Source organism: Ursus maritimus, unplaced genomic scaffold (assembly GCF_017311325.1).
Source record: "Ursus maritimus isolate PB19 unplaced genomic scaffold, ASM1731132v1 scaffold_34, whole genome shotgun sequence".
Taxonomy (NCBI): Eukaryota; Metazoa; Chordata; class Mammalia; order Carnivora; family Ursidae; genus Ursus; species Ursus maritimus.
Genome location: NW_024426008.1, coordinates 11,533,335 through 11,559,326, shown reverse-complemented (window position 1 = coordinate 11,559,326; position 25,992 = coordinate 11,533,335). Strand labels below are relative to the sequence as shown.

At 34.1% G+C, this 25,992-nt stretch overlaps 1 protein-coding gene across 2 annotated transcripts in view; it reads left to right on the top strand.

The window, feature by feature from the left end:
• The window catches only part of VPS13A (vacuolar protein sorting 13 homolog A), a 225,628-nt gene that overhangs the window by 16,719 nt on the left and 182,917 nt on the right, over positions 1-25,992 (top strand). For both annotated transcript variants that reach the window (XM_040620229.1, XM_040620230.1), the window contains exons 2-13: positions 2,579-2,622; positions 5,061-5,103; positions 7,326-7,421; positions 7,677-7,778; positions 13,524-13,633; positions 14,266-14,325; positions 15,997-16,056; positions 16,250-16,330; positions 20,352-20,409; positions 23,286-23,413; positions 23,602-23,708; positions 25,140-25,311. In XM_040620229.1, coding sequence (XP_040476163.1) covers positions 2,579-2,622; positions 5,061-5,103; positions 7,326-7,421; positions 7,677-7,778; positions 13,524-13,633; positions 14,266-14,325; positions 15,997-16,056; positions 16,250-16,330; positions 20,352-20,409; positions 23,286-23,413; positions 23,602-23,708; positions 25,140-25,311 — 1,061 coding nt within the window. The remainder of the gene's footprint in view (positions 1-2,578; positions 2,623-5,060; positions 5,104-7,325; positions 7,422-7,676; positions 7,779-13,523; positions 13,634-14,265; positions 14,326-15,996; positions 16,057-16,249; positions 16,331-20,351; positions 20,410-23,285; positions 23,414-23,601; positions 23,709-25,139; positions 25,312-25,992) is intronic.

The window sequence follows — 25,992 nt, the reverse complement described above, 5'->3', positions numbered from 1 at the left end:
GTATTTTTTTTTTTTGTGGTTCAACAGGAATTACGTATAATACCTTAATGTATAAGAATATATCTTAAACTGATGTCAACTTTAATCCCATACAGTAACTTTACTTTTTACAGCTTGCCTCCCCAACTTTGTTATTGATGTAATAGATGACATTTTTGCACATTATGTACCTATTAATGTAGACTTATAATTCTTAAGTTCTTTTGTTTTTTAAATGAAAAAATTAAATTTAAATTTTAAAAACAGAGAATCAAAAATTGAGTTAAAGTAAAATTATAATAATGTTTTCATATTGTCCATGCACTAGTCTTTACTGGAGAACTTTATATTTTCATATAGCTTCAAGTTACTGCCTAGCATCTTTTTTTTTTTAAGATTATTTATTTGAGAGGGAGAGAATCTTCAAGCAGATTCCCCGCTGAGCACGGAGCCCAGTGTTGGGCTCATCCCATGACCCATGAGATCAGGCCCTGAGCCAAAACCAAGAGTCGGACACTCAACTGACTGAGCCACCTAGGTGCCCCATGCCCAGCATCCTTTCTTTTCAACTGGAAGGACTCTCTTTAAGATTTCTTATAAGACAGATTTACTGTTAATGAACTCTCAGCTTTTGTTTATCTGAGAGTATCTTAAAATATTCCTAATTTTTGAAGTAGACATAATACTTTGTTGTATATAATGTTCTTAGTTGACTTTTTTTTTTTTTCTTTCACCACTCTAAATATATCATTCTCTGTAAGGTTTCTGCTGAGAAATCTGATAATCTTTTTGAAGGTCCTGTGTAGATCTCAAATCACTTTTGCTTTTAATATTCACTGTTGTTGATGATCATGTTTGTTGGTTTAGATTCTTGGATTTCTATATACATGTATCTTTCCTCAAATTTGGGAAATTTTTGGATGTTACTTCTTCAACTAAGCTCTCTGCCTCTATCTTTCTTCCTTTTGGGACTCTCATAGTGCATATTGATCCATTTGAAGATGTCTCATAAGTCTGTTTGCCTCTGTTCACTATTCTTTTTTTTTTTTTTTTCCCCATCACTCCGCATTTTCAGATGACCTGTTTTCAAGTTTGCTAGTTCATTCTTTTGTCTGTTGGAGTCTGCTTTGGATTTTTCAATTGAGTTATTCCTTCTACCTCTGTTGGGGAATATGTGTGTTTTTCTTACCCTTTTTTCAAGGTTTGCTGTTGTTGGCCTAATTTCCATATAACATTTTGTAAGTTTAATGTGCACAACATATTGATTTGCTACAGTTGTATATTGCAGGATGATTACAATGGTAGCTTCACTAGCACCTCTGTCATGTCATGTAATCATCATTTCTTTTTTGTGGTGCGAACATTAAGGATCTATAGTGTCTTTGCAACTTTGAAATATATGGTACAGTATTGTTGATTATAATGCACTGTGGTGTGCATTTGATCTCCAGAACTTAATCATCTCCTAGTTGCATTTTTGTATCTTCTAACATAATTTCCCCAGTTCCCCCACATCCTAGCCCCTGGTAACCAGGATTCTACTCCCTGTTTCTAAGAGTTCAAGCTGTTTAGATTTTACATATAAATGATATTATATAGTAATTTTCTTTCTGTGTCTAAGCATAATGCCCTCGAAGTTCATCCGTGTTGTCACAAATGGCAGGATTTCATTCTTTCTCATGGCTGAATAATTTCCATTGTGTGCATTTATATCAGTATCATATCTTTATCTCTTCATCTGTTGAGGGACAGTTAGGTTGTTTCCATATCTTGGCTATTGTGAATAATGCTGCAATAAACATTGGAGTGCAGATAATCTTTTCAACATCCTGTGTTGGTTTTTTTGTTTTTTTTTCTATACCCAGAAGAGGTATTTCTGGATCATATTCAAATTTGTTGTTGTTGTTGTTGTTGTTTTTGATCTTCTGTAGTTTGGTTATGATATACTTAGTTGTAGATTTTTTGTTATTTCCCTGCCTTGTGTTCTTTGAGTTTTCTGGAGCTGTGGCTTGGTGTTTTTATCATTAATTTTGGAAATTTCTCAGCCAATACTACTTCAAATATTTATTTTTCTTCTCTGTTTTTCCTTTTGGTATTCCTTTTATACATATGTTACAGCTTTTACAGTTGTCCTACAATTCTTGGACATTGTTATTTTTTGTTTTATTTTTCTCCTTGCATTTCAGTTTGGGAAATTTATATATATGTATCTTGAAGCTCACTGATATTGGATCTTACAAATTTCCACTTGTTCATTGCAAGTATATTTAAATGCAGTTCATTTTTTTTGTATATTCATATTTTATGCATCTTTACTAGAGTCCTGTTATTTTTATAAGTCTGACTAAAATGTTTGTTTACATTACAGTGGGCTATAACCATTGAGGTGAAAATATACACTAAATGATGTTTTGGTCAGACATACAATCTTAGACTAAGTTGAAGAATGAGGGTGAGCTAATAAGATTATAGATTATTTTGTTTTCCATTATGCACATTATAATTTTTCTTTCATTTATAATATTTAAAGGATGAAGTATGCCTTTGTAAAATGAAAAATATTTTAGTATTTTAATTTTATTTTTTAAATCTTTTTTAGGAGCTGTGGCCTTGAAGAATCTTGAAATTAAAGAAAATGCTCTGGTAGGTTTTTGTTTTTTTGTTTTGCCTCTTAGGTTCTGTTTATTTTAGAGCGTGTAAGGTGTGGAGGGATAGAGGAAGAGGGAGAGAGAATCTCCAGCAGGTTCCGTGCTGAGTGTGTAGCCTGATGCATGGCTCAGTCCCTTGACCCTGAGATCATAACCTGAGCTGAAATTAAGAGTCAGACACTTGACTGAGCCCCCAGGCACCCCTCTCGTAGGTTTTGAGTAAAAAAATGTGTAATGTCAGTGCATTTATAACTATGTAGACTTCTTGATTTACTTTGTCATCTTAAATTATTCAAGCTTTGAGAAAACTTTATGAAAACAATTTTTGCAAAATGTGGATTTTACAAAGTGGACTTTTCATTTCCTTAAAAAGCACAATTTGACAGTGTAATTATCCCCATTTAAAAATATTCCTAATTCTTTTCTGTGATTTTATTTTAAATGGTTAATTGATCTTTCCAAGAATTTTTTTTTTTTTTTTAATGCTGTGGTAGCCTTTTCTTACCCAAGAATTCAGTGATAGTAATTACATGTATGAATTTGTATGACTATCAACCAATATCTTTTTCTGTAACTTTTCCCTTAGGTCAGAGGGAACCCTATAACCATTAATAAATAAGTGCCCATTCCTGTTCCATGTAGACCCTGTTAACCTCTAATCTACTTTCTGACTCTCTGAATTTGCCTGTTCCATGTAGCTCATATAAGTGGAACCATGCTATGTTTGTCATACTCTGTTCAACATATTTCACTTAGCATAATTTCTTTAAGGTTTGTCTATGTTGTTTGTATCAGAACAGTATTCTTTTTATGGCTGCATAATATTCCTCTGTATCCATATGCAGTGTTTTATTTATCCATTCATATACTGATGTACACTCGAGTTGTTTCTGCCTTTTGGCTCTTGTGAATAATATTGCTGTAACATTGGCAATACACATGTCTGTTCAGTTACCATTTTCAGTCCCCATGGATAAATGCCTATTAGTGGAATTGCTGGATTTTATGGTAATTTTATGTTTAGCCTTTTCAAGAACTGCCACTCTGTTTTCCATGGTGGCTGAACCATTTTATATTCCCATCACAAACACATGTAGTTTCCAGTTTCTCCACATCTTTGCTAACATTTATTTTTTAATGTTCTTTTTAAAAAAAATTTAAGTATAGTCTTCCCAATGTTGGGCTCAAATTCATGACCCCAAGATCAAGAGTCACATGCTCTACTGACTGACCCAGCCAGGTACTATTTTTTGTTTTTTGATAATACCCATCTTAATAGATATAAAGTGGTGTCTCATTTTGTTTTTTTCTTAGCATTTCCCTCATAACTAGTGAGATTGAGCATTGTATCATGTGCTTATTGGTCATTTGTATATGTTCTTTGGACATGTCTAGTGAAAATTGCCAATTTTTTAAATCACGTCTTTGTTCAAATTGTAATTCTTTAAATATTCTTAATATTTTCCCTTATCAGATTATGATTTGCAAAACTTACCCCCATTCTTTATGTTGCCTTATGCCTCTGTCGACTGTATCCTTTGATGTACTAATGTTTTTAATCTTGGTGAAATTTCATCTATGTTTTTCTTTTGTTGATTATGTCTTTGGTATGATATCCAAGAAATCATTCCCAGATCTGATGTCAAGATTTTACCATATATTTTCTTCTAAGGGTTTTATAGTTTTAGTTCTTATGTTTAGGTCTTATGTCCATTTCAAGTTAATTTTTATATATGGTTATAGGGGAGGGGTCTAACTTCATTCTTTTGTGTGTGGATATTGAGTTTTCTCAGCACCTCTTACTGAAAAAGTTGTCCTTTTCCCTGTTGGATGGGGAGAAATTTTTTTGAGGATACTTTTTGCAAAATGGAGTTTTTTTTTTTTTTTTTTTTAAGGAAGGATTTTTTTTTTTTAAAGATTTTATTTATTTGACAGAGAGACAGCCAGCGAGAGAGGGAACACAAGCAGGGGGAGTGGGAGAGGAAGAAGCAGGCTCCTAGCATAGGAGCCTGATGTGGGGCTCGATCCCAGAACACTGGGATCACGCCCTGAGCCGAAGGCAGACGCTTAACGACTGAGCCACCCAGGCGCCCCTGCAAAATGGAGTTTTAACCTCCCTGTGAGGACAAACTGATAGTGAAATTCCTCTCCCCTCCCCCCGTACAATGTAAAAGCAGTATGATTTTGGTATGGGTAACTTAGGTGGTCTGTATTACTGTAGAACTTTCCCCCTATTCATTTAAAAATGATCAGCCTCCCTGAATTTTGTGGATTTGAGAATATTACAGTTATGTATCTAAAATTTAAATAGGTGTTGAGGGTAAAGACAAGGCATTGAGTTCACCCTTTAAATAATTTTTGGGAAGAAAAAAATAGTCCTCTGTTTTGTTGGCCTGTATAGGTACTAATATTTTATATATGATATTTTTGTAGAGTCAGCTGGATGTACCATTTAAAGTTAAAGTTGGCCATATAGGTAAGCTGTGCTTATTATTTGAATGTCCTCCTTGCTGGATGTAGAGTAAGAATTATATGCTAGTCTCTTTTTAATGTGATATTTTTAATGTTTCTGAGCAGTAATTGAAAATCATGTGTTCTCATCTGGGTAGAACTTAGTTGTGTAACTTAAAAATACCATGTGGTCCATATATCCCTTGTTTAAAAAAACTATAAAATTATACATCTTGTTAGGTGTTAAAAATGAGTTCATTGAGAGCCAATGTGTTTAATAGCATAACTCTCTTGGTTTCTTAGGTTTCTGACTAGTTACTGCTGTATTTTGATTGATCATGGGTATATGGTCTAAGGAGTCAATTCTGCATCAGCCAGGCAGTGTGGCTAGGGACGAATCAGAAACTTAGTTTCTGAGGTTGTTTGCATACCTCTGTCCTAGCACCTGTCATTCTTTTATATCATTATTTATTTTTTTTCTTCTAGAGAGTAAGTTTCTTAAGTTGGTTTAATTTTTATTCTCACCGCTTAGTACAATACCTGTCACACAATTTGTTGAGTGAAAGTAGTATACATTTCCAAATGAGCAGTATAGCGTTACAGCTAGTTTTATAGGAACATATTTTCCCCTTGCTATTTTTTTTTCTTTTAAGACTTTATTTATTAAGAGAGGAGAGAGAACAAGTTGGGGAGGAGCAGAAGGAGAGGGAGAGAGAGAATCTTCAAGCCGACTCCCTGCTGAGTGCAGAGCCCACAGTGGGGCTTGATCCTATGACCTTGAGATCATCATCTGAGCCAAAACCAAGGGTCAGACGCTCAACTGACTGAGCCACCCAGGCACCCCTTCCCTTGCTGTTACTGGGTGTTGGTAATGTTATTGATCTTTCAAAGTTCCTTCATGTAGCATGCAAAAGTACATATATGGCAAGTATAAATATATACGTATTTTAGAAGTAGTTATATTTTGGAATTACCTTTGTTTATATTTTTGTGTATTTTCCAAATTTTCTAAAAGTCTGTACTTTATATTGAAAGGAAAATTTTTTTTTGTTTCAAGATTTACTGGTGAAAATGATATATTATTAACTTTACATGTGTTTCTTTGATTGTTTAATGCTATTTTGTCACTGTTCTCTGTTTTTTTGTTTACTTTTTTGGATTCTTTATGTGTATGTGTATAAGCAGTCTGATACATTTATAAATTGTATCAGATTTGTCACAATTAATGTGCTCATTCTGCTTATATTTTGTACTGTACTCAAATTTGAAATGGTCATATCTTCTGTGATTTTAAAACTTAGAAAGTCATCTGTCTTTTAGAAATCAGATAGTTTGGTTCTTTTTCTCTGGATTGATATTGTAAGATGAAATCTTTTTCTCAATTTGGATTTTTTTAAATATGGAATTTTGGTGTTATGTAATGAGATAAATCTGTGTAGATTTTTTTTCCCTTCCCCAATTACTAATCAGTTAATGCAGCCGTTGTGGTGTTAATCATTCCCTTGCCAATTATGGTAACTATTTCTAAATCAATTGACTCATGCTTTTTAAAAAATTTTAAAATATTTTAAAACTATTATGGAAATTTTCTTTTTTTAATCCCCCCCCACCTCTATTATGGAAATTTTCTAAATTCACAAGACTAGAATCAGTATAATGAATACCTTACATGATATATTTTAATTCAAGAAATCTAATGCTTTAAAAAATACTTTGCTAATAGATTGTAGTAAAACATTTTCATTAGTTTGAGTGATTTTCTAATTTTGTCCATGTCTTTGTTACCATAGAAATCTGTGCATACATACACTTATAATCGTAATCATACATAAATATTATGTATATATATAGTCTCTATATGAAAAATACACCCTTCAATTTTATAGTTTACCTTTTGAAAATGTAATATAAATACAGTGATTTAGAGTAAGAATTAGGAAAATCAAAGTTATAATATCAAGGGTAGTTGGTTAATTGTGGAAGAATACTAATGTTTGTGGTACAGATCGCCATAAGTAGAAACTTGTAAATTTTTAGACTATCATTTAGTAGATTTTCCGACAGTACTAATAGACATAATTTCAAATCATCACAACAAAGGCTTATTGTTTGTGGTTGTAAAATAGCTTTCTGTAAAGTGACTCAGCTTGTCACTTTATTTCTTCTAATGTCTGACAGAAAATAGGCTGGCAGTAAATGCGGTTGAATGAATAATATTTTTTGTCCTTTTTCTAAAAATTCATGTAGGTAATCTTAATCTTACAATTCCATGGAAAAACCTGTATACTCAACCAGTTGAAGCTGTCCTGGGAGACATTTATTTACTCATAGTGCCTTCGTCTAGTAAGTCAATTTTAAACATTATAACTTAAAGTACTTTTATTTGTGGGTGGAAAAATCTTTATACTTGATAATTATATTCAAAATACTTTTGATGAATTTTTGAGGTAACTTTTATATTTAAATTAGCATTTGGAAATTCAGATTGATTTTTACTCTAAATTTTTGCAGACTTTGAATTAGTGATTATTTTCAAGGATATATTTTAGAATGATTATACTTAAGGTAATTAAATATTCTTTATAATGCTTTCTGTAGAAATAAAATATGATCCTTTAAAAGAAGAAAAACAACTCTTGGAAGCAAAGCAACATGAACTTAAACGAATAGAAGAAGCAAAACAAAAAGTAGCTGATCAAGGTAAAGGAAACAGTAAATAAGAATGGTAATAAGAAAAGGAGAAAAGACCTAAATATCACATTTGAGTATTATTTTTCTCTGGAAACAATGACATTATTTAACAAGTATGAGGGAATCTTATTACGGGGAATCTTATTATGGGAAATTTTAATGTGGTTTGTGTATTTTATCATGTTTACAGAAATTTTATAGAAACTTACCTTATGACAAGTAATATACGTAGCTTATAAGGGTAGGGTTTTTAACTATAATAATTAATTTCATCAATTATATTTTGTTTTCTAGCTTTAAAAAAAATCCCATTATATCAATTCTTAATCTTTTGGGTGTACTTAGTCCCTTGCTATCTTTATGTTTTTCCAAATCTGTTTGTTTACTCTGTGGGTTCGTATTCTTTCCTATTCAGCCTAGACCAAATAGTCCATTACTTCAACCCTTTACTTTTCTCAGTGGAAGAGCTGTCCTGTAGAAATCTATTTCCTTTCCCCTTGTGTAGTGGTCACTATCACCAGGTACTTTTTGTACTCGGTTCTCGCTAGTGAAGCTTTCTCCTTAGTATGTAAATATACTGCAGCCTGTCTTATCAAACACAAAATGATCTTCCTAACCTAGTTATCTGCTTATCTTCTGTTCATCTGTCCTTCGTCTAATAAATAGCTAATCATCTTAAAAATATTTGTATATTTATATCACCAACCTTGCCATGCATTTATTTTTTAATAAAAAAATGAAATCCAATAATAAATATTTCCGTTTTGACAAAGAGGTAAAAACATTAAAGGAGATTTAACACAATTTCTGGCAACACTTCTTATAATTGTTTTTACTTCTCTCAGTTCTTTCATATCCTGTGTAGTTGTTCACCACTATACCCAAATCATCTTTTTCTTTTATATTTTTTTTGTGGCATACATATAACAAAGTTTACAATCTTAACCATTTTAAAAAATTTTATTTATTTGAGAGAGAGAGAGCGAGCATGAGCTGGGTGAGGGGCAGAGGGAGAGGGAGAAGCAGACTCCCTGCTGAGCAAGGAGCCTGATGCGGGTCTCCATCCCAGGACCCTGAGATCGTGACCTGAGCCGAAGGCAGATGCTTAACCGACTGAGCCACCCAGGCACCCCCCACCTTAACGATTTTTAAGTGTACAGTTCAGTGGGATTGAGTACATTTGTAGTGTTGTGCAACCATTACTACCATCCATCTTTATAGCTCTTTTTTTCTTGTAAAATTGAAACTTTATACCCATTAAATAATAACCCACCCATTCTACCCCTCCTCACTTCCAAACCCCTCGGCGGCTTACTCTAGGAAATGTGTATTTCCATTTTATTCATATATTATTTTCTTGATGTTCTCCACACCTTCCTTCAGTTCTTGAGCATCTATGTGATACTTGTTTTAAAATCTGTCTAGTAGAGGGGCGCCTGGGTGGCTCGGTCAGTTAAGTGTCTGCCTTCACAGGTTATGATCCCGGAGTCCTGGGATTGAGCCCCGCATCAGGCTCCCTGCTCAGTGGAGAGCCTCTTTCTCCCTTTGCTCCTCACCCCACTTGTGCTCTCTCACTAGCTCTCTAGCTCTCTCAAATAAATAAATAAAATCTTAAAAAAAAAAAGTCTGTCTAGTAGATCTGTCATCAGATCTTTTTCAGGAATAGTTTTGTTAACTTACTTTTTTGTCCTTTGAATGGGCCATACCTTCCTGTTTCTTTGTATGCCTTGCGATTTCTCACTGAAATCTGGGTATTTGGATATAATGTGGTACCTGTGGAAATGAAATTCACCCCTATTCTTGTGGTTTTCTGTGTTTTTTTTTTTTTTATGTTTTTGTTATTTTTTGTTATCATAGGATTCCCTAGTCCAAGGATCAGCCTGAGGTGTAAATGTAAGGTATTCTCAGGTCTTTTCTAAGCCTGAGCCTATTCCTTTCCCTGAACATGTGTGGTCACATTCTTATTTTCCCTGTGTATGAAGTTGCATTTGAATGTCCTAGTCTTTAATCTTTTGCTTACAAAAGAGGAGAAGAGAATAATGAAGGGGGGCAAAAATAAAAAAGACTGTGAGTCCTTTAAATGCCCTGGATGTCTCATCAACTGGAGAGGAAGGGGCTTGCAACAGTGGAGAAAGGTGCAGCATCTGTGGATCACCCTTCTCTTTTTGATCTGGAGGAGCAATCAGCCTTGAGAGCTCAGATCTCCAAATATTTGAAGGATGGGTCCTTTTTTTTCCCACCTTGGCTCCGGCAAGTTGAGTGCAAGCTGCTCCAGGAGTAAGTGCACAGTTCACTGCCATGGGCCTGAGGATAGGGGATGGAGAGCTGCTACTGTGCTAAGACCTAATATTGATGTAAATGAAGTTTAGTTTACTTTCAAGCCTTCTTCTGCAAGTTGCAAGTCCTCAAAGAGACTCTAGAGTTCCAGAATATTTACATTAGGCAATTTGCCTATTCAGTTGTTATCTAACTAAGAACACAGATTCTTGTTGTTTTCTATTCTGCCATTTTCCCCAGAATCTTCTTTTCCAGTCCTTCCTTTGCTAAGTCTCCTAGGCTTTTGCCTTTTAAAAGTTATTTTCACCTTAATCAAAATAATATATATAGCTTTAAAGTTAATAAGTAATATAGTACCCATAATTAAAACAAAAAATTCTGTCTTCTGGCTTAGCCCCTAAGCCTACTCCGTGCAGACCTGCTTTCAAGTTTTAAGGTGTTTTTTGTGTTTATCTCTGTATTGCTGCCTAAGGTGATTACACCTCTACTGCTTGATTTATGGACTATAAGGTCGACCCATTTTTCTGTCTTTCCAGTATAATTGCATGCTTGGTTAAATCAGTATTCATTGTTTATATTATCATGGCTACGTCTAAGTGCTTAATACTGAGCCAAATAGTATATATACTCTGATTACATGTGTTTTGTGGCACACCTTTATTTATTTACTTGGCAATAGTAGGGTGAATGTGGGTGTGATTATTTATTATATAGAAGTTTTTCTTAATGTGGTTTCGATATGATGGATCTCCCTGTATCTTTAAGTACATGGTTTCAGAGTCTATAGTCACGTTTATTTTCTTCACAATAAATTCATGCTTCGCACTAGAAATGAAAAGGGGTAATTGCTTGGCTATGTGGACTAGGGGCAGGAAGATACCTGGAAGTCTTAACTACTAATTACACAGACTTAAGCTAATACTTGTATTATCATCCTCTTCCTGCCATTTATGTTTTCTGAGGACTCTAGTTTCTTCTTTTTTTTTTTTTTTTTTAAGATTTTATTTTTTTTGAAAGAGAGGGAGAGCAAGCGAGAGAGCACAAGCAGAGGGAGAGGGAGAAGCAGACTTCCTGTAGAGCAGAGAGTATGACGTGGGGCTTGATCCCAGTACCCTGCTATCATGACCTGAGCTGAAGGCAGACATTTAACAGACTGAGCCACCCAGGCACCCCATGAGGACTCTAGTTTCTGAATCTTTGCAGGGTTCTGGTTTTCGACTCATCTTTATTATTGGCCTTGGGGATTTATTTACTTTTCTTCTTAACTTTTGCATTGGTGGGGTTTTACTGAGAAGTGAAGAAATGGTTAACAACCCACTATGTTTAATCAGAAGTCCCTCCTATTTTTATGTAGGTCTAAAATAGAAATATTTAATTATGCTTCAAATTTATTAGTGGTAGCTTATTATTATCAGGTAGAAGTTTAAACTGTTCGGCATGATTCATAAAAGTTCATAGGACTTGAATCCTGTCTACCTCTTTAGCCTCGTTACTGGCCCCACTTCTTTTTCTTCTATTCTTTGTTCTAGCCATACTTATCTATTTGTAGTTTGTTGAATGTATCAATTTCTCTGTGACTATATCTCACTTTATACTTTAATATTCAATTGTGAGTTACCAGCATTAGGAACATAGTTTAAGCTATAAAGTGTGGATGAGATTCCCTGAAGCAGTGGTATAGGAGAATAGTAACAATCCTGAGACTGAGCCTTAAGGAAATCCAGCATTTAATGATTGTATTAGAGGAGGAACATAGAAAATCAAGAAAGAGTAATGAGATAAGTAGAAATTGAGGGATTATAATTTCATAGGAAAAGAGTGTTTTAGGAAGCAAAGAATGCATTAGATCCCAATGAGGTATCAGGTAAAGTGAGGATAAAGAAATAATTTTATTCATGTCATGCATATCATGGGTCCTTGAGTGATGATTATAGAGAAGGAACTTCTGTTTCTTCCTAAGTTGAAGGCGAGTCCTCTCAGAGTAAAGAGAGCAGTGGAAGGGTCATTAGACCTTTGAGGAGAATCAGAATTTTGACATAATTGTTCTGGAGTGTGTGAACAAGTGGAGTGGAGTAATGTAAGTTTGCTATTGGGGTGAAGTTGGTGATACCTAATTTATAGACTTTACCATCTATCCTGTTGTGATTTGTCTCCTCCCGTCCTCAACTGGCCAGGTGTAAACATGTTTATATGAAAAGTAGATAGTTGGGTTTATTCAGGAACAAAAGAGTTTAAAGTGTTGGTGAAATACTAGGTTATGGAATCTGAGCGGGATAAGGAATTCGGAAGGAAGCTACTGGATAGGGAAATGAAGATTTTGCATTGAATTGAACGAATAGATTCATAGAGCAAACGATTTTATTAGGATGTGGTGGTAATCAAAGGTTAAAATGCTCGGTCTTCAAAGAGCTTATATTTTGTTTACTTATTAATTCTAAAGTTCTTTTGTAGTTAAGTGTAATTACTGATCTGTTAACTGAATCTTGGATTTGATGTAAACATATCTTCATCGGCTTGTCCTCCTGGGCCAGTTGAATTAGGAAGTAGTACATAATTAGAAGAAAAGACAGATAATATGTATGTACAGGTGGAACAGGACTAGAAATAGGAAATGAGATAGTTTTCATTGGCATTTTCAAATGGGGGAAGGGGATGGTAACTTGTGTTATCAAAGGCATATTTTTTTCAAAGATTTATTATCTTAGCAGGGGGAGGGGCAGAGGGAGAGGAGAGAGAGAATCCTTGGGCCGACTCTCCTCTGAGCACAGAACCCAATGCAGGGCTTGATCCCAGGACCCCAAGGTTATGACCTGAGCCGAAATCAAGAGTTGGAAACTCAACCAACTGAGCCATCTAGGCGCCCCTCAAAGGCATGTTAAAAAAGAAATTAGGAACCTCAATCCTTTATTCTTTTGTTCCCCTGGAAAGTTTTGAAACTGGAAACAGTTAATACCTTTTTTAGAAAATGAAACAAATGATGAATTTCATTCCCTTGAGAAAGGGAAAGAATCTTAGGTCTTCATGTTGGATTCATCAGGAAGAGAAGCATATTCAACTATTTTATATATCAAACAGCGTACAACTTGTGATAGTATCACTAATTTTAAGGGAGATTCCTATTTCCTGCTATTTCTGGCTTTTCTAATTTAAGCCCATTATAATTTTTATCTAATAATCTTCATTGTTTTCCAAATCTTTATGTACTCAGGTATAGTTAACAGAAGTTGTAAAATTTAATGGCAGTAAGTTTTACGTGGTTGGCGTTAGTTTTATTAGAAAAATAGGTTTTCAAAACTTTATATCTGGTTGCCTTTGAAAAGTCTATTGGTATGGAAGACTTTGGGAAAGCAGACTCTTAGTGTTCTGTTTACAAATACAGATTTTTTTCTTTAACATGGTGATGTTTATGTTACCTTGAAATGTGAATACTTTACAGTGTATTTTTCATTCAAGTTAAAAAAATGTTTACTCTTGTAGACAAACATCGGGTGGAGAAACAGGACACTTTTACAGAAAAATTAATTACTCAGATCATAAAAAATCTTCAAGTGAAAATTTCCAACATCCATATTCGTTATGAGGATGATGTAAGTATTTTAATAGGTGAAACTTATTTTTATGTTTGCTTTAGTGGTCAGCCTATTGGATGCTGAGAAGTGGAGGGACACAGAGCCAAAAATGACTTGATATTTCTTTTCTGTAATTATAGTTTTTATTTGCAGTGTTTATTGCCTTGATTGCACTTTCCTGAAATGTTCAAAAATCAGATAATGGAGGAAAATGCCTTTTTATATTACAATCATCTTTGATAGTTGGGCATTATGAATTTAGCAGTTATGTATTTTAAAATGCTTTATATTTACCTTGTGGAAATTATACTGGTGTAGGAATCAGTAGAGCTAGATTTAGATTATCTCAAATAGATCCTGTATTCTCTCTGAAACGAATAATTATTGACTTCTCAAAGTACTATTGTGAAGTCAATTTATCAATAAGCTTTTTTGATAAACTGGAAGACATGCAGATTTACTGTACAATAATACATCGATACTTGATATTTTAATTAGATTTGGAAAAATACAGGAGTATAATTTGTTGTAGAAAGTAGTAAAATGTTTTTGAATGTTTGAAATAGAATATTTCCCAGAAAATGAACTTTTTTGATAAAATGAATTTTAACTACTAAAAATCTGAGTAAAATTTGCTCTTTTCTCTTCAGATCACAAATCGAGACAACCCATTGTCATTTGGTATTTCCCTTCAAAATCTCAGCATGCAGGTACTTTGAAAAGAAATTTAACCATATTTGTGTTGTATAGTTCATCTAACTATTAATTATTGTTTGTGTGTGCCAGCATCAGAAGTAGTTGTCGATATAGAATTAGTACAGAAAGTGCATAGGCTGGATTGGAATTGGGAGTAGGTAGTTCAGCATTTCAAAAAATGGTTGATTATGAAATTTAGTTTAAAATATGAGGACCTATTTGCAAATTAGAACACTCGATACTTTTTTTCCTTAAAAATACATTTCTTAAAAAGGTAGAAAGTAAAAGTAATGAATGTTTATTTCAGAAACTTTGGTAAGTCTTGAAAAGCATAAAAAAAAATCACTCATCTCCTCACTACCATTATTAATATTATGGCAAACTTTCTTCCTGTCTAGTTTTTCAAATTGAGGAATTTTTAAAGTATATGAGCAAATAGAGGATTATGAAACACTAGCTTGCATCCAGAATGGACAGTTGTGGAATTTGTCACTTAAGTTATAAATACTTTTAAAGAATAAACTGTTAGGAGTAAAGTTTAAATATGTTTTGTTGTCTACTCTTCACCCTTTCCCAGAGATAAACATCCTAAGTAATATTTTACGTGATTTTTCTTTACATTTTCATTTTTCTTGACAGTGTTTTTGACACTTGTGTTGCTACACATAATTCAGTTTAATTGCAGTGTAGTATTTCATTACCTGCTTTTATTTGTTATATCCGTTGGGTTTTTGTGTATAATTTCTTCTTAAAACATGGATCCACTACAAGCAAAATAAATAAGGAAAGCCAAATGAAACGTTATTGAACGAAGTCGGGTGGGATAAACTGTCAAATGCTGACGTAAGTTTGAAAAATAAGGATGGAGAATTAACCATTGGCTGTGGCTGTGGAGGTAATGGGTAACTGTGACAGCAGTGGTGTTGACCATCACCTTTGGGAGACTTTGGAAACTGGTGTCCTAGTCCAGACATACTCAGTTAGAAACTCAAGTGGGGACCCAGCAATCTAGGTTTTGGAAAGCCCTCCAGGTGATTTTGATGCACGCTCAAGTTTGAAAACTTGACTGTTGTCATCTCTTCAGTTCTCTACCAAAAAATGAAAACCATCTTTGTAGAATAATCATCTAAACACTTTATTCACCTCAGTGGCATCTCATTGCTATTGGAATAATGTCAATAGTTTCGTTTTAAAATAGTTTATAATCGTTTTGTAATCTGACCCCAGGTAACATCTGGTTTCACTTCTTTGCTTTGCTTTATGTTCTCTGGCCATACTGGGCTTCTTTAGTGCCCTGAACATTTTGCATATTTGTATATTTTCCTACTCCGAATTATATTCCTTACTGACCTTAAAATCAACAATTTCTATTCATATATCATATATTGGACATCACTTTTTCCATTATATCCGTAAGTCTGAGGCTCTTACCTTATTCTGAGAACTGTGTATTTAACCTTTAGGGTGGCACTAACCTGTAATTGCTTGTTTATTTGTTTGCTTTTTCAGTCAGCAGTGAGCTCTTTGAAAGCAGAGGCTTTCTTGTGGTCAGTGAATGTTCTTTCACTGAATGTTTTCAAGAACACTTTTATGGGAAGTTGGTCAAGGGCATGGTTGGTACAATTTATAAGTCTGCCATTTCACATGTAAATAACACTTTCTCTGTTTTTTAATTTTCTTTTTAGACAACTGATCAAAACTGGATTCCATGTTTACATGATGAAACTGAGAAACTATTTCGTAAGGTAAAATATTTTGTCAATCCCCAGACTTAATAAAAATGACTTTTAGAAAGGTGAATGTTAATATATATAAAGTATTTATGTGAATTGTGTTTACTTGCGTTAACTATCATATGACTCCATTATTTGAGTCTTCTGAAAATAGCATATGTTAAAGAAGAAAATGAAACATATAATAAACTTGATTTATTTTCAGTTAATCCGGTTGGATAACCTTTTTGCCTATTGGAATGTGAAGTCTCAATTGTTTTACCTTAATGATTATGATGAATCATTGGTAAGTAAATCTTTTTGAAATGTGTATGTACACCTTTGTTGGTGTCATATTTTGCATAAGGTTTTATTATTGTTTATTAACATACCGTAGTCTGTGTCTTTTTTTCCCGTAGGCAAAAATCCATTAACATTTACAGAAATTAGTGAATATATATGTGCCTGTACACGAACATTTATAGATCTTTTTTTTTGTATAATTGACATGCAACATTAGTATATATTAGTTTTATGTGTGCACTGTAACAGTTCAGTATTTGTACATAATGGGAAATGATCACAGTAAGTCGAATATCCATTATCATACATAGTTAATTACAGAACTTTTTTCTTTTGATGAGCACTTCTAAGATTTACTCGCTCAGCAGTGTTGAAATATGCAGTACGGTATTGTTAACCGTGGTTGCCATGCTGTACATTACATACATCTCCATGACTGACTTGCTGTAGAACTAGAAGTTCTTAACATTTTGATTCCCTTTACACATTTTGCATATCTCTCACTCCACCTCTTACAGCTGCCGGTCTGTTCTCTGTATCTGTGAGCATGAGCTTGGCTTTTTTTTTTTTTTTTTAAGCATTCTACGTTTAAGTTGGTTGGATGGTATTTGTCTGACTTATTTCACTTAGCATAAGGCCATCAAGGTTCATCCTTGTTACAAATGGCAAAATTTCCTTTTTTTTAATGGCTGAATAATATTCTAGTGTGTGTGTGTGTGTGTGTATACAGTTTATTTTCTTTATCCATTTATCAATGGACATTTAGGTGGTTTCCATATCTTGGCTATTAATGCTGCAGTGAACAGGGAGGTGCATGCATCTCTTCTAGTTCATGTTTTTCTTTTCTTTGAATAAATATTCAGAAGCAGAATTGCTGGATTGTGTGGTAGTTCTTTTAATTTTTTGAGGACCTCCATACTGTTTTTCCGTAGGGATTGCATCAATTTACATTTCCACTACAGTGCATAAGAATTTCCTTTTCTCCACATCCTTGCCAACGCTTGTTATTTATTTTGGTTTTTTTTGGATAATAACCATTTTAATAGGTGATAGCTCATGCTTTTGATATGTGATTCCCCTGATGATTAGTGGTGTTGAGTACCTTTTCATGTACCTGTTGGCTATCTGTTCAAAAAATGTCTATTCAGTTCCTCTGCCATTTTTAAATTGGATTGTATTCAGTAGTTCACCTTTTCATTATGTTGATGGTTTCCTTTGCTGTGCAGAAACTTTTTTTGTTTGACATAGTTCCACTTGTTTATTTTTTTCTTTTGTTGGCTTTACTTTTGGTGTCCGATCCAAAATACCATCACCAAGACCAATTTCAGGGAGCCTACTGCCTATGTTTTCTTTTCAGAATTTTATGGTTTCAGGGCTTACATTCAAGTCTTTTAATCTGTTTTGAGTTAATTGATTTGTATGATGTATGATAGTGATCCAGTTTCATTCTGTTGCATGTGGCTGTCCAGTTTTCCAAACACCAGATATTGAAGAGACTCTCCTTTCCTCATTATATATTTTTGGCTTCTTTGTTGTAAATTAATTGACCATATATGCATGGGTATATTTCAGGGCTCTTTATTCTATTGATCTCTGTGTCTCTTTTTATGCCAGTGCCATACTGTTTTGATTACTATAGCTTTGCATTATAATTTGAAATCAAGAATTGTGATAGCTCCAGGTGTGTTTTTTCTCAAGATTACTTTGGTTATTCAGGGTCTTTTGTGGTTCCATACATACATTAGGGTTGTTCTATTTCTGTGAATTATGCCATTGGATATTTGATAGAGAGTACATTGAATTGTAGATTTCTTCAGATTATGACCTTCAGATTAAGAAACAAATCATAAAATGGGCAGAAGATATGAACAGACACTTTTCTAATGAAGACATACAAATGGCTAACAGACACATGAAAAAATGTTCAAAATCATTAGCCATCAGGGAAATTCAAATCAAAACCACACTGAGATACCACCTTATGCCAGTTAGAATGGCAAAAATTGACAAGGCAGGAAACAATTGTTGGAGAGGATGTGGAGAAAGGGGATCCCTCTTACACTGTTGGTGGGAATGCAAGTTGGTACAGCCACTCTGGAAAACAGTGTGGAGGTTAAAAATGGAGCTGCCCTATGACCCAGCAATTGCACTACTGGGTATTTACCCCAAAGATATAGATGTAGTGAAGAGAAGGGCCTTATGCACCCCAATGTTCATAGCAGCATTGTCCACAATAGCTAAATCGTGGAAGGAGCTGAGATGCCCTTCAACAGATGACTTAAGAAGATGTGGTCCATATATACAATGGAATATTACTCAGCCATCAGAAACAGTGATTACACAACATTTGCAGCAACATGGACGGGACTGGAGGAGATAATGCTAAGTGAAATAAGTCAAGCAGAGAAAGACAATTATATGGTTTCACTCATTTATGGAACATAAGAAATAGGATGATCTGTAGGGGAAGGAAGGGAAGAATGAAGGGGGGGGGGTAAACAGAAGGGGGAATGAACCCTGAGAGACTATGGACTCTGGGAAACAAACTGAGGGCTTCAGAGGGGAGGGGGTGGGGGAACGGGATAGACTGGTGATGGGTAGTAAGGAGGGCACGTATTGCATGGTGCACTGGGTGTTATATGCAAGTAATGAATCATGGAACTTTACATCAAAAACTAGGGATGTACTGTATGGTGACTAACATAATAAAAAATTATTAAAAATGTAGATTTCTTTGGGTAGTATGGACTTTTTAACAGGATTATTTCTTGCAATATAGAGCATGGAATGTAGTCCCTTTTTTTTATTTTTTTGCATCTTCAGTTTCTCTCTTCAGTGTCTCACAGTTTTGGTGTACAAAGCTTTACCTCCTTGGTTAAAATTTTTTTTTAATTAAAATACTTTGTTTTGTTGTTTTAATTACCTAGAGTTATAAAATGTGAATAATGAATTTCTTTATAGTAGTTTTAGTTAATTTTCTTTTTTAAAGTTTTAATTTAAATTCTAGTTGGTTAAGATAGAGTGTAATATTAGTTTCAGAAGTAGGATTTAGTGATTCATTACTCACAGGTAACACCCGGTGCTCACCACAAGTGCCCTCCTTAATTCCCATCACCTAATTAGCCATACTCACCTCCCCTGTAGCAACCCTCAGTTTTCTATGGTTTTCCTCCCTCCACTTTTTTTTTTTTCACCCCTTCCCCTATGTTCATCTGTTTTGTTTCTCCAGTTCCACATATGAGTGTAGTCATATGGTGTTTGTCTTTCTCCGACTGACTTCCTTGGTTAAATTTACTCCTAGGTATTTTATTTTTTTTGATGTAATTTTAAATTGGATTGTTTTCTTAATTTCTCTTTCTGCTACTGCATAATTAGTATATAGAAATGCAGTAGATTTCTGTATATTAATTTTGTATCCTGCAACTTGATTGAATTCATTCATCAGTTCTCACAGTTTTTGGTGGAGTCTTTAGGGCTTTCTATAAAGAATGTCATGTCATCTACAAACAGTGACAGTTTTACTTCTTTTCCAATTTGGATGCCTTTTCTTAATTGCTCTGGCTAGGACTTCTAATACTATGCTGAATAAAAGTGGTAAGAGTGGGCATCTTTGTCTTGATCTTAGAGGAAGAGCTTTCAGTTTTTAACTGTTGAGCATGTTAGCTGTGGGTTTGTCATATATGGCCTTTATTATGTTAAGGTGTATTTCCCTTATACCTGCTTTCTTAAGATTTTTTATTGTAAGTGAATGTTGAATTTTGTCAGATTTTATATATGTGCTTGTACACAAATATGTAAAAACACACACTATATATCTAAGTAGTTCCTAGATCATTCTTTAATAGTAGTAGTTTAATGGGATATTGTCTAAGCACTTTAATATTTTCCATAGCTAAGTCCTCCTCGAAGTTTGAGTTATTTATTTTTTAAATTGCCTTAAAATATTTTTTTGTATATAATAGGATTTTGTAGGATAAAGATATATTGACATGAATATAAATAAAAAGCAGTTTGTCTTTTAATAGGACAGCTTGAAGAAGGGCATTGTCGATGGAAATATTGTTCCGAAAGGTTATGATTTTGGTAAGTATGTTTTATAAAATAAGTGCAATTAAAGTAATCCGTATAATTTTTAAATGAATATTGATAATGTCACTGTGATGCTTCATCTTAATTTTGTCATATAATTTAAGGTATTTATATCACCAAAAAAACCAGTTATCTGTTCTATGCCATTCACTATTGGGGAGCTTTTTGCTATATTTTGAAACTATAGGAAAGAAAAATGTCCAACAAGAGAGGATGTAATAAACATGGTAAATCTCTAAGGATTATTCAGTAATGATTTATGATCTTTTACAGACATTTTCCATGGCAAATACAACTTAATAAGGCTAGTAGCTGCTGTGGTCTGTAGTGTGATCTTACTACTTTAAAAATGTATATTTAAAATTTTTCTTCTTCATACTTTTTTCTGTTTCTGAATTTTCCAAAATGAACATGTAGTACTTTTATAATTAGAAATGAGTAACTAAAATTGCAAATTGAAAGGAGTACTATTTTTTCTACCCTATAGGCAACCAATAAATACCGATTGATGGATTGATAATGTATTTATTGGATTTGGTTGTCTGATATCATCAGTGATTCTTCTCTGTATTCTTCCACCTTCATGATTATACTTTATTAATTTCCTGATGTGGCTCATATTTTTTTTTTTAAGATTTATTTTTTAGAGAGGGCTCAGATGTGCATGAGGTGGGGTGGAGGGATGGGCACGGGAGAGACAGGTAGAGAGAGAGAGAGAGAGAGAGAGAGAGAGGATCTGGAGCAGACTCCCCACTGAGCTTGGAGCCCCGCTGCTGAGCATGGAGCTCAAAGCGGGCTTGATCTCACCACCTGAGATCATGACCTGAGCTGAAACCAGGATGGGTGCTCACCCAGCTGAGCCACCCAGGCACCCTTGAAGTGACTTACCGTTTTCATTCTTGAAACCAATTCAAAGCCAGGAAATGGATATTTTATTTTCTAGATTTTTTTCCTCAAAGCAAACAGTAAGAACAGATGAGATTGCGTCTTGTGTGTGTTGATGATTCTCCTATCTATCACTTTAGGTTTGACTGATTTCTCCTTTGCCCTACTCTCATATCCTGCTCCATTAGTGAGGGTCTGGTGAGAGAGAAACTATACAGTAATTTGAGCAGGGGAAATTTAATAAAAACAATTACTGTCACAGGATTGAAGTAACAAGGGGTTGGCTAATAAAAAGTAGAGAGAACTCTAAAGAATATAGGAATAATAGAAGGAACTGCCCCTACCCTAGGACTAAATGGAGTGCCCAAAGAACAGGGTCTGCCTGTCTCAACACTGAGATCTAGACCTTGTTGGAAAGGACATGACCAGGGCTCGCTGACTGCCAGGAAAGGTCTCTGTGGTGCCGTGCCACTAAACTTGTTGGAAATTTGCCTTTCGGAACTATAGCATTTCTCTTGGAGAAGTTGTCTCATAGGCGTTTCACTGCAAAATTGCCATAGGGTGCTGGGAGAATTTGCTAGCTGCTGCTAGCTGCTGTGCTCCTCAACAGGCCGGTGCTGAAGTCTGTCATGCTGGACAAGCTGCCTTCTGTAGGAGCCGCTTGGTAGTGTCTGGGCGGCGGAAAAGTCCTGGTACTGCAGGAGTCTGTGGAATGAGCCCATTAGAACCGGGAAGCATAACTCCCCCTGCAGTAACTCTCCAGTGTCTAGCATTATGCTAGCCGGTAAAGAAAAAAATAGTTAAAGGGCCCAAATCTAGTTTTTAGATTAAGCAATGAAGGATGAATTTGGAATTCACAAATTGACAACTGATATATCTACCTGCTGGAGAGGGAAGGAGGACTGTAGGCTTTTTTTTTTTTTTTTTTTTGGTAAGATTTTCTCTGTCAGAGAGCACAAGCAGGGGGAGCGGCAGAGGGAGAGGGAGAGAGAAACTCAAGCAAACTCCACACAAAGCCCATTGTGGGGCTCCATCTCACGACCCTGAGATCAGACCTGAGCCGAAACCAGTAGTTGGACCCTTAACTGACTGTGCCACCTAAGCGCCCCTGAACTTTCTTTTACTAGTAATTTCCTTCCACTTACGTATATATAAATTTTTCTCATTTTTCACTGTATGGTACTTTACTGTATAGCTGGATCCTGATGAATTTAAGCAGTCTCCATTTGTTGACTATCTTCTTGTTCTTTTCAAGTTCACAGCATATTTAAATGCTCAGTGTGTAAAAAAATTAAGTGCTGTGCCTCGGGAATGATTAAAACGAGAAACATACTGTTTTTTTTATATAGATTAGCTTATAATTTAATAGTTGATCTTGGTATAGATTCTGCTATTTCTGGTCTCCCTCTGCAAGAATATTCTTACTCTTTTGACACTAAATATAAAGGCTTGAGTTTAATCCATTTTAGATTATGGGTTGAGCCAAGAAGGTTATCCTGGGTTAACTCACTCATCTTCTCACCTCTCCTTTTACATGTTAAAATGGGGCAAATGGATACATAGAAACTGATCAGAAATTCAGAAATTATAATTCTATAATGGAAGTCAGTGGTCAAATATAATCTTTTCTCCTTTAGCATTATTAATGTAATTCCTTTAAAGTATTTCTGTTAAGATTATCTTATTACACTATTTTTGCCTTTGAGATTGTTCCTGCTTTTACGGATTATGTTGGTGTTTTGAGGGGGAGTTCACTTAGTCTTCATTTACTTAAAATATAAATTATAGGTAGGAAAAAGATAAAAGAATTTTCTTCATTAATTAAATGACAGTTCATCTGATCAAATTGTAGCAGTGTGGAAATCTGGGAAAGTAGAAAGAGTATAAGAAATGAAAATCAATATTTTCCACTTCATCCCCTTTGTACTTTGGGACTCTTGAAATATAACTGAGTTTAACTTTATAAAATTTATATTATTTTTCAGTGTTTCGCCCCATATCTGCTAATGCCAAACTTCAGATGAATCGGCGATCAGATTTTGACTTTTCTGCCCCCAAGATAAACCTGGATGTTGAGTTACATGACATAGCAATTGAATTTAATAAGCCACAGGTGATTTTTTTAAACAAAATTTTAAATTGTCAGTTATAATTTGATAAAAGCAGAACTAAGATTTTAAATATATTTCAAACACAATGTTACATGGTAACATTTCCTTTAAAAAGTCAATAATTTAACTTTTTTTAATAATTGAACAAAAAATTGGAAACATTTAAGAGCCTTAATTTTTTCATCTTCAGTATTTCAGTGTTATGGAGCTTCTTGAATCAGTTGATATGATGACGCAAAATCTGCCCTATAGGAAATTCAAACCTGATGTACCTCTTCACTATCATGCCAGAGACTGGTAAAATGACTTACGTTTTTTTAAAATTGAGATATAATTTGACATATTTGTTTTAGGTTTATAGCATAGTGATTTGATATTTGTATATGTTGTAAACTGATCACAGTGAGTCTGGTTAACGTCCATCACCATGTATAAGGACAGATTTGTTCTTTAGAACTTTTAAGATAGCAACTTTCAAATACGCAGTATAGTTTTATTGTGACCATGCTGTACATTATATCCTCATTACGTACTTATTTTATAACTAGAAGTTTGAACCTTTTAATCCCCTTCACCCATTTCACCTACTGCCTATTTCTCATCTCTGTCAACCACCAGTCTGTTTTCTGTCTCTGTGAGCTCAATTTTTTGGTTTTTGTTTAAGATACCGTATGTAAGTGAGATCATATGTTTTTCTTTCTTTGTCTAATTTCACTTAGTATAATGTCCTCCAGGCCTATCCATGTTGTCACAAATAGTAAGATTCATTCCTTTTTATGACTGAATAATATTCCATTGTATATCTATATACCGTATTTTCTTCATTCATTCATTGATGGACATGTAGGTGGTTTTTGTATCTTGACTATTGTATTGAAATAATGCTGCATTTAATGTTAGAGAACAACATGTATCTTTTTGTGCTAGTGTTTCCATTTTCTTCAGATAAATAACCAGAAGTAGAATTGCTTGATTTAATTTTTTTTAATTTTTTTTAAGATTTATAAAATACAGTTTAAAAGTGAATTTATTGAATTTAAGAATAATTTTTTAAGATACTCTTTAAGGGCAGATACTAATTGTCATTTGATTTATGGCTTTTGCTTATTATGTTAATAAAATTGATTTAAGGGATTTTTTAAAACAAAATTTAAAAATGGAGATACTAAAATATCATTAATTAACTGTATTTTGGGGTTATTTAAGAACTATATCCTAGTTTGTGTCTGGTAATGTCTTTTTTTAAAAAAAATTAAAGCTTTTGTATTAGATATTTTAAACCTATATGATTAAAGTTGAAAATCATGGTATGTACAGCCCCTTTTTAAAATCCAGAAGTCTTGTTATTCTGTTTATTAAGCTCTTGTGGTTTTCTAGAAGTTGCAGTTACTCTTATAGTTGACTTTTAATTACTATTCAGGTGACTAAAGTGCTATTGCCAAGTGGTACTTCAATAGTCTTTCTGTAGAGCTATATTTTTTGTAACAAAATTCAGTGATTTTGTTTGTTTTCACTCAGGAAAGAGATGAGATTAATAATTAATGTAGTCTTAATACAAACAAGGCTGGGGAGGATCAAGTGCTCAGATAGTACACCTTTTTCATAGTCTCTGTACTATAGTATAGTCTCTGTAGTATGTATGTTGTTTTGGTATAGAAGTAATTTTATATTTTGTACTGTTGGTCTGAAGGTGTTAAGTGTAGGGTTTTGTTTTTGTTTTTTAACTAGGTGGGCTTATGCTATACATGGTATTCTTGAAGTAAATGTCTGCCCCCGGTTACGGATGTGGTCATGGAAGCATATTAGAGAACATAGGCAAAAAATGAAGCAGTATAAAGAACTGTATAAAAAAAAGATAACAACTAAGAAGCCAACTGGTGAAATTCTCATCTCTTTGGAGGTTAGCATATTTAGAAATTGTTGAATATTTTGTACTACATAATTCCTCATAATTTGTTCTAATTTTGACTGACCATTCGCTTTCACTTAGACTTTTTTGTACTCTTTCTTCACTTCAGTTGGGCGATATGAGCTCTGGTGATACTCTTCTGTAAGCTGTTAGAATTTGAGATTTTTCTCAATCTGAACAGATTTGGGTTCATGCAGATAGTAACTTGAAGCCTTACATTATGATTTTTTTAACCTCAAAGCCTGAAAAGCATTTGCTACATTAATTCCAGTCTTCTCTGTGTCAGTTTCAGAACCTTATACTACCTGTCACCACTCCATTTCCCCTGTTACCATCTAACGGCATTAATTAAATAAATTTCCTGTCTTTTATACATACTATGCTTATACTTGTAGCCAAGTCCATCTGCCTTTCCTCATTTCTGTTTGTTCTAGTTTTACTCATTCCTCAAACTGTACTTAAGTCCCATCTCTTGAATGAACTTTCCTGAATTTTCTGCCTGTACAGAGTCCCTTTTCTCTTCATGCTTGTGGCATTTCTAGTCTTTACCAGCAACTTTACATATCATTATCTGTCTTGAGAAGTCCCTAAATACTAGTCTTATCTGTTAGCATTATGATATATTCTAGAAGGGGTTGTTTTATGGATAGATGGTTGTGTTTAATTTAGGGA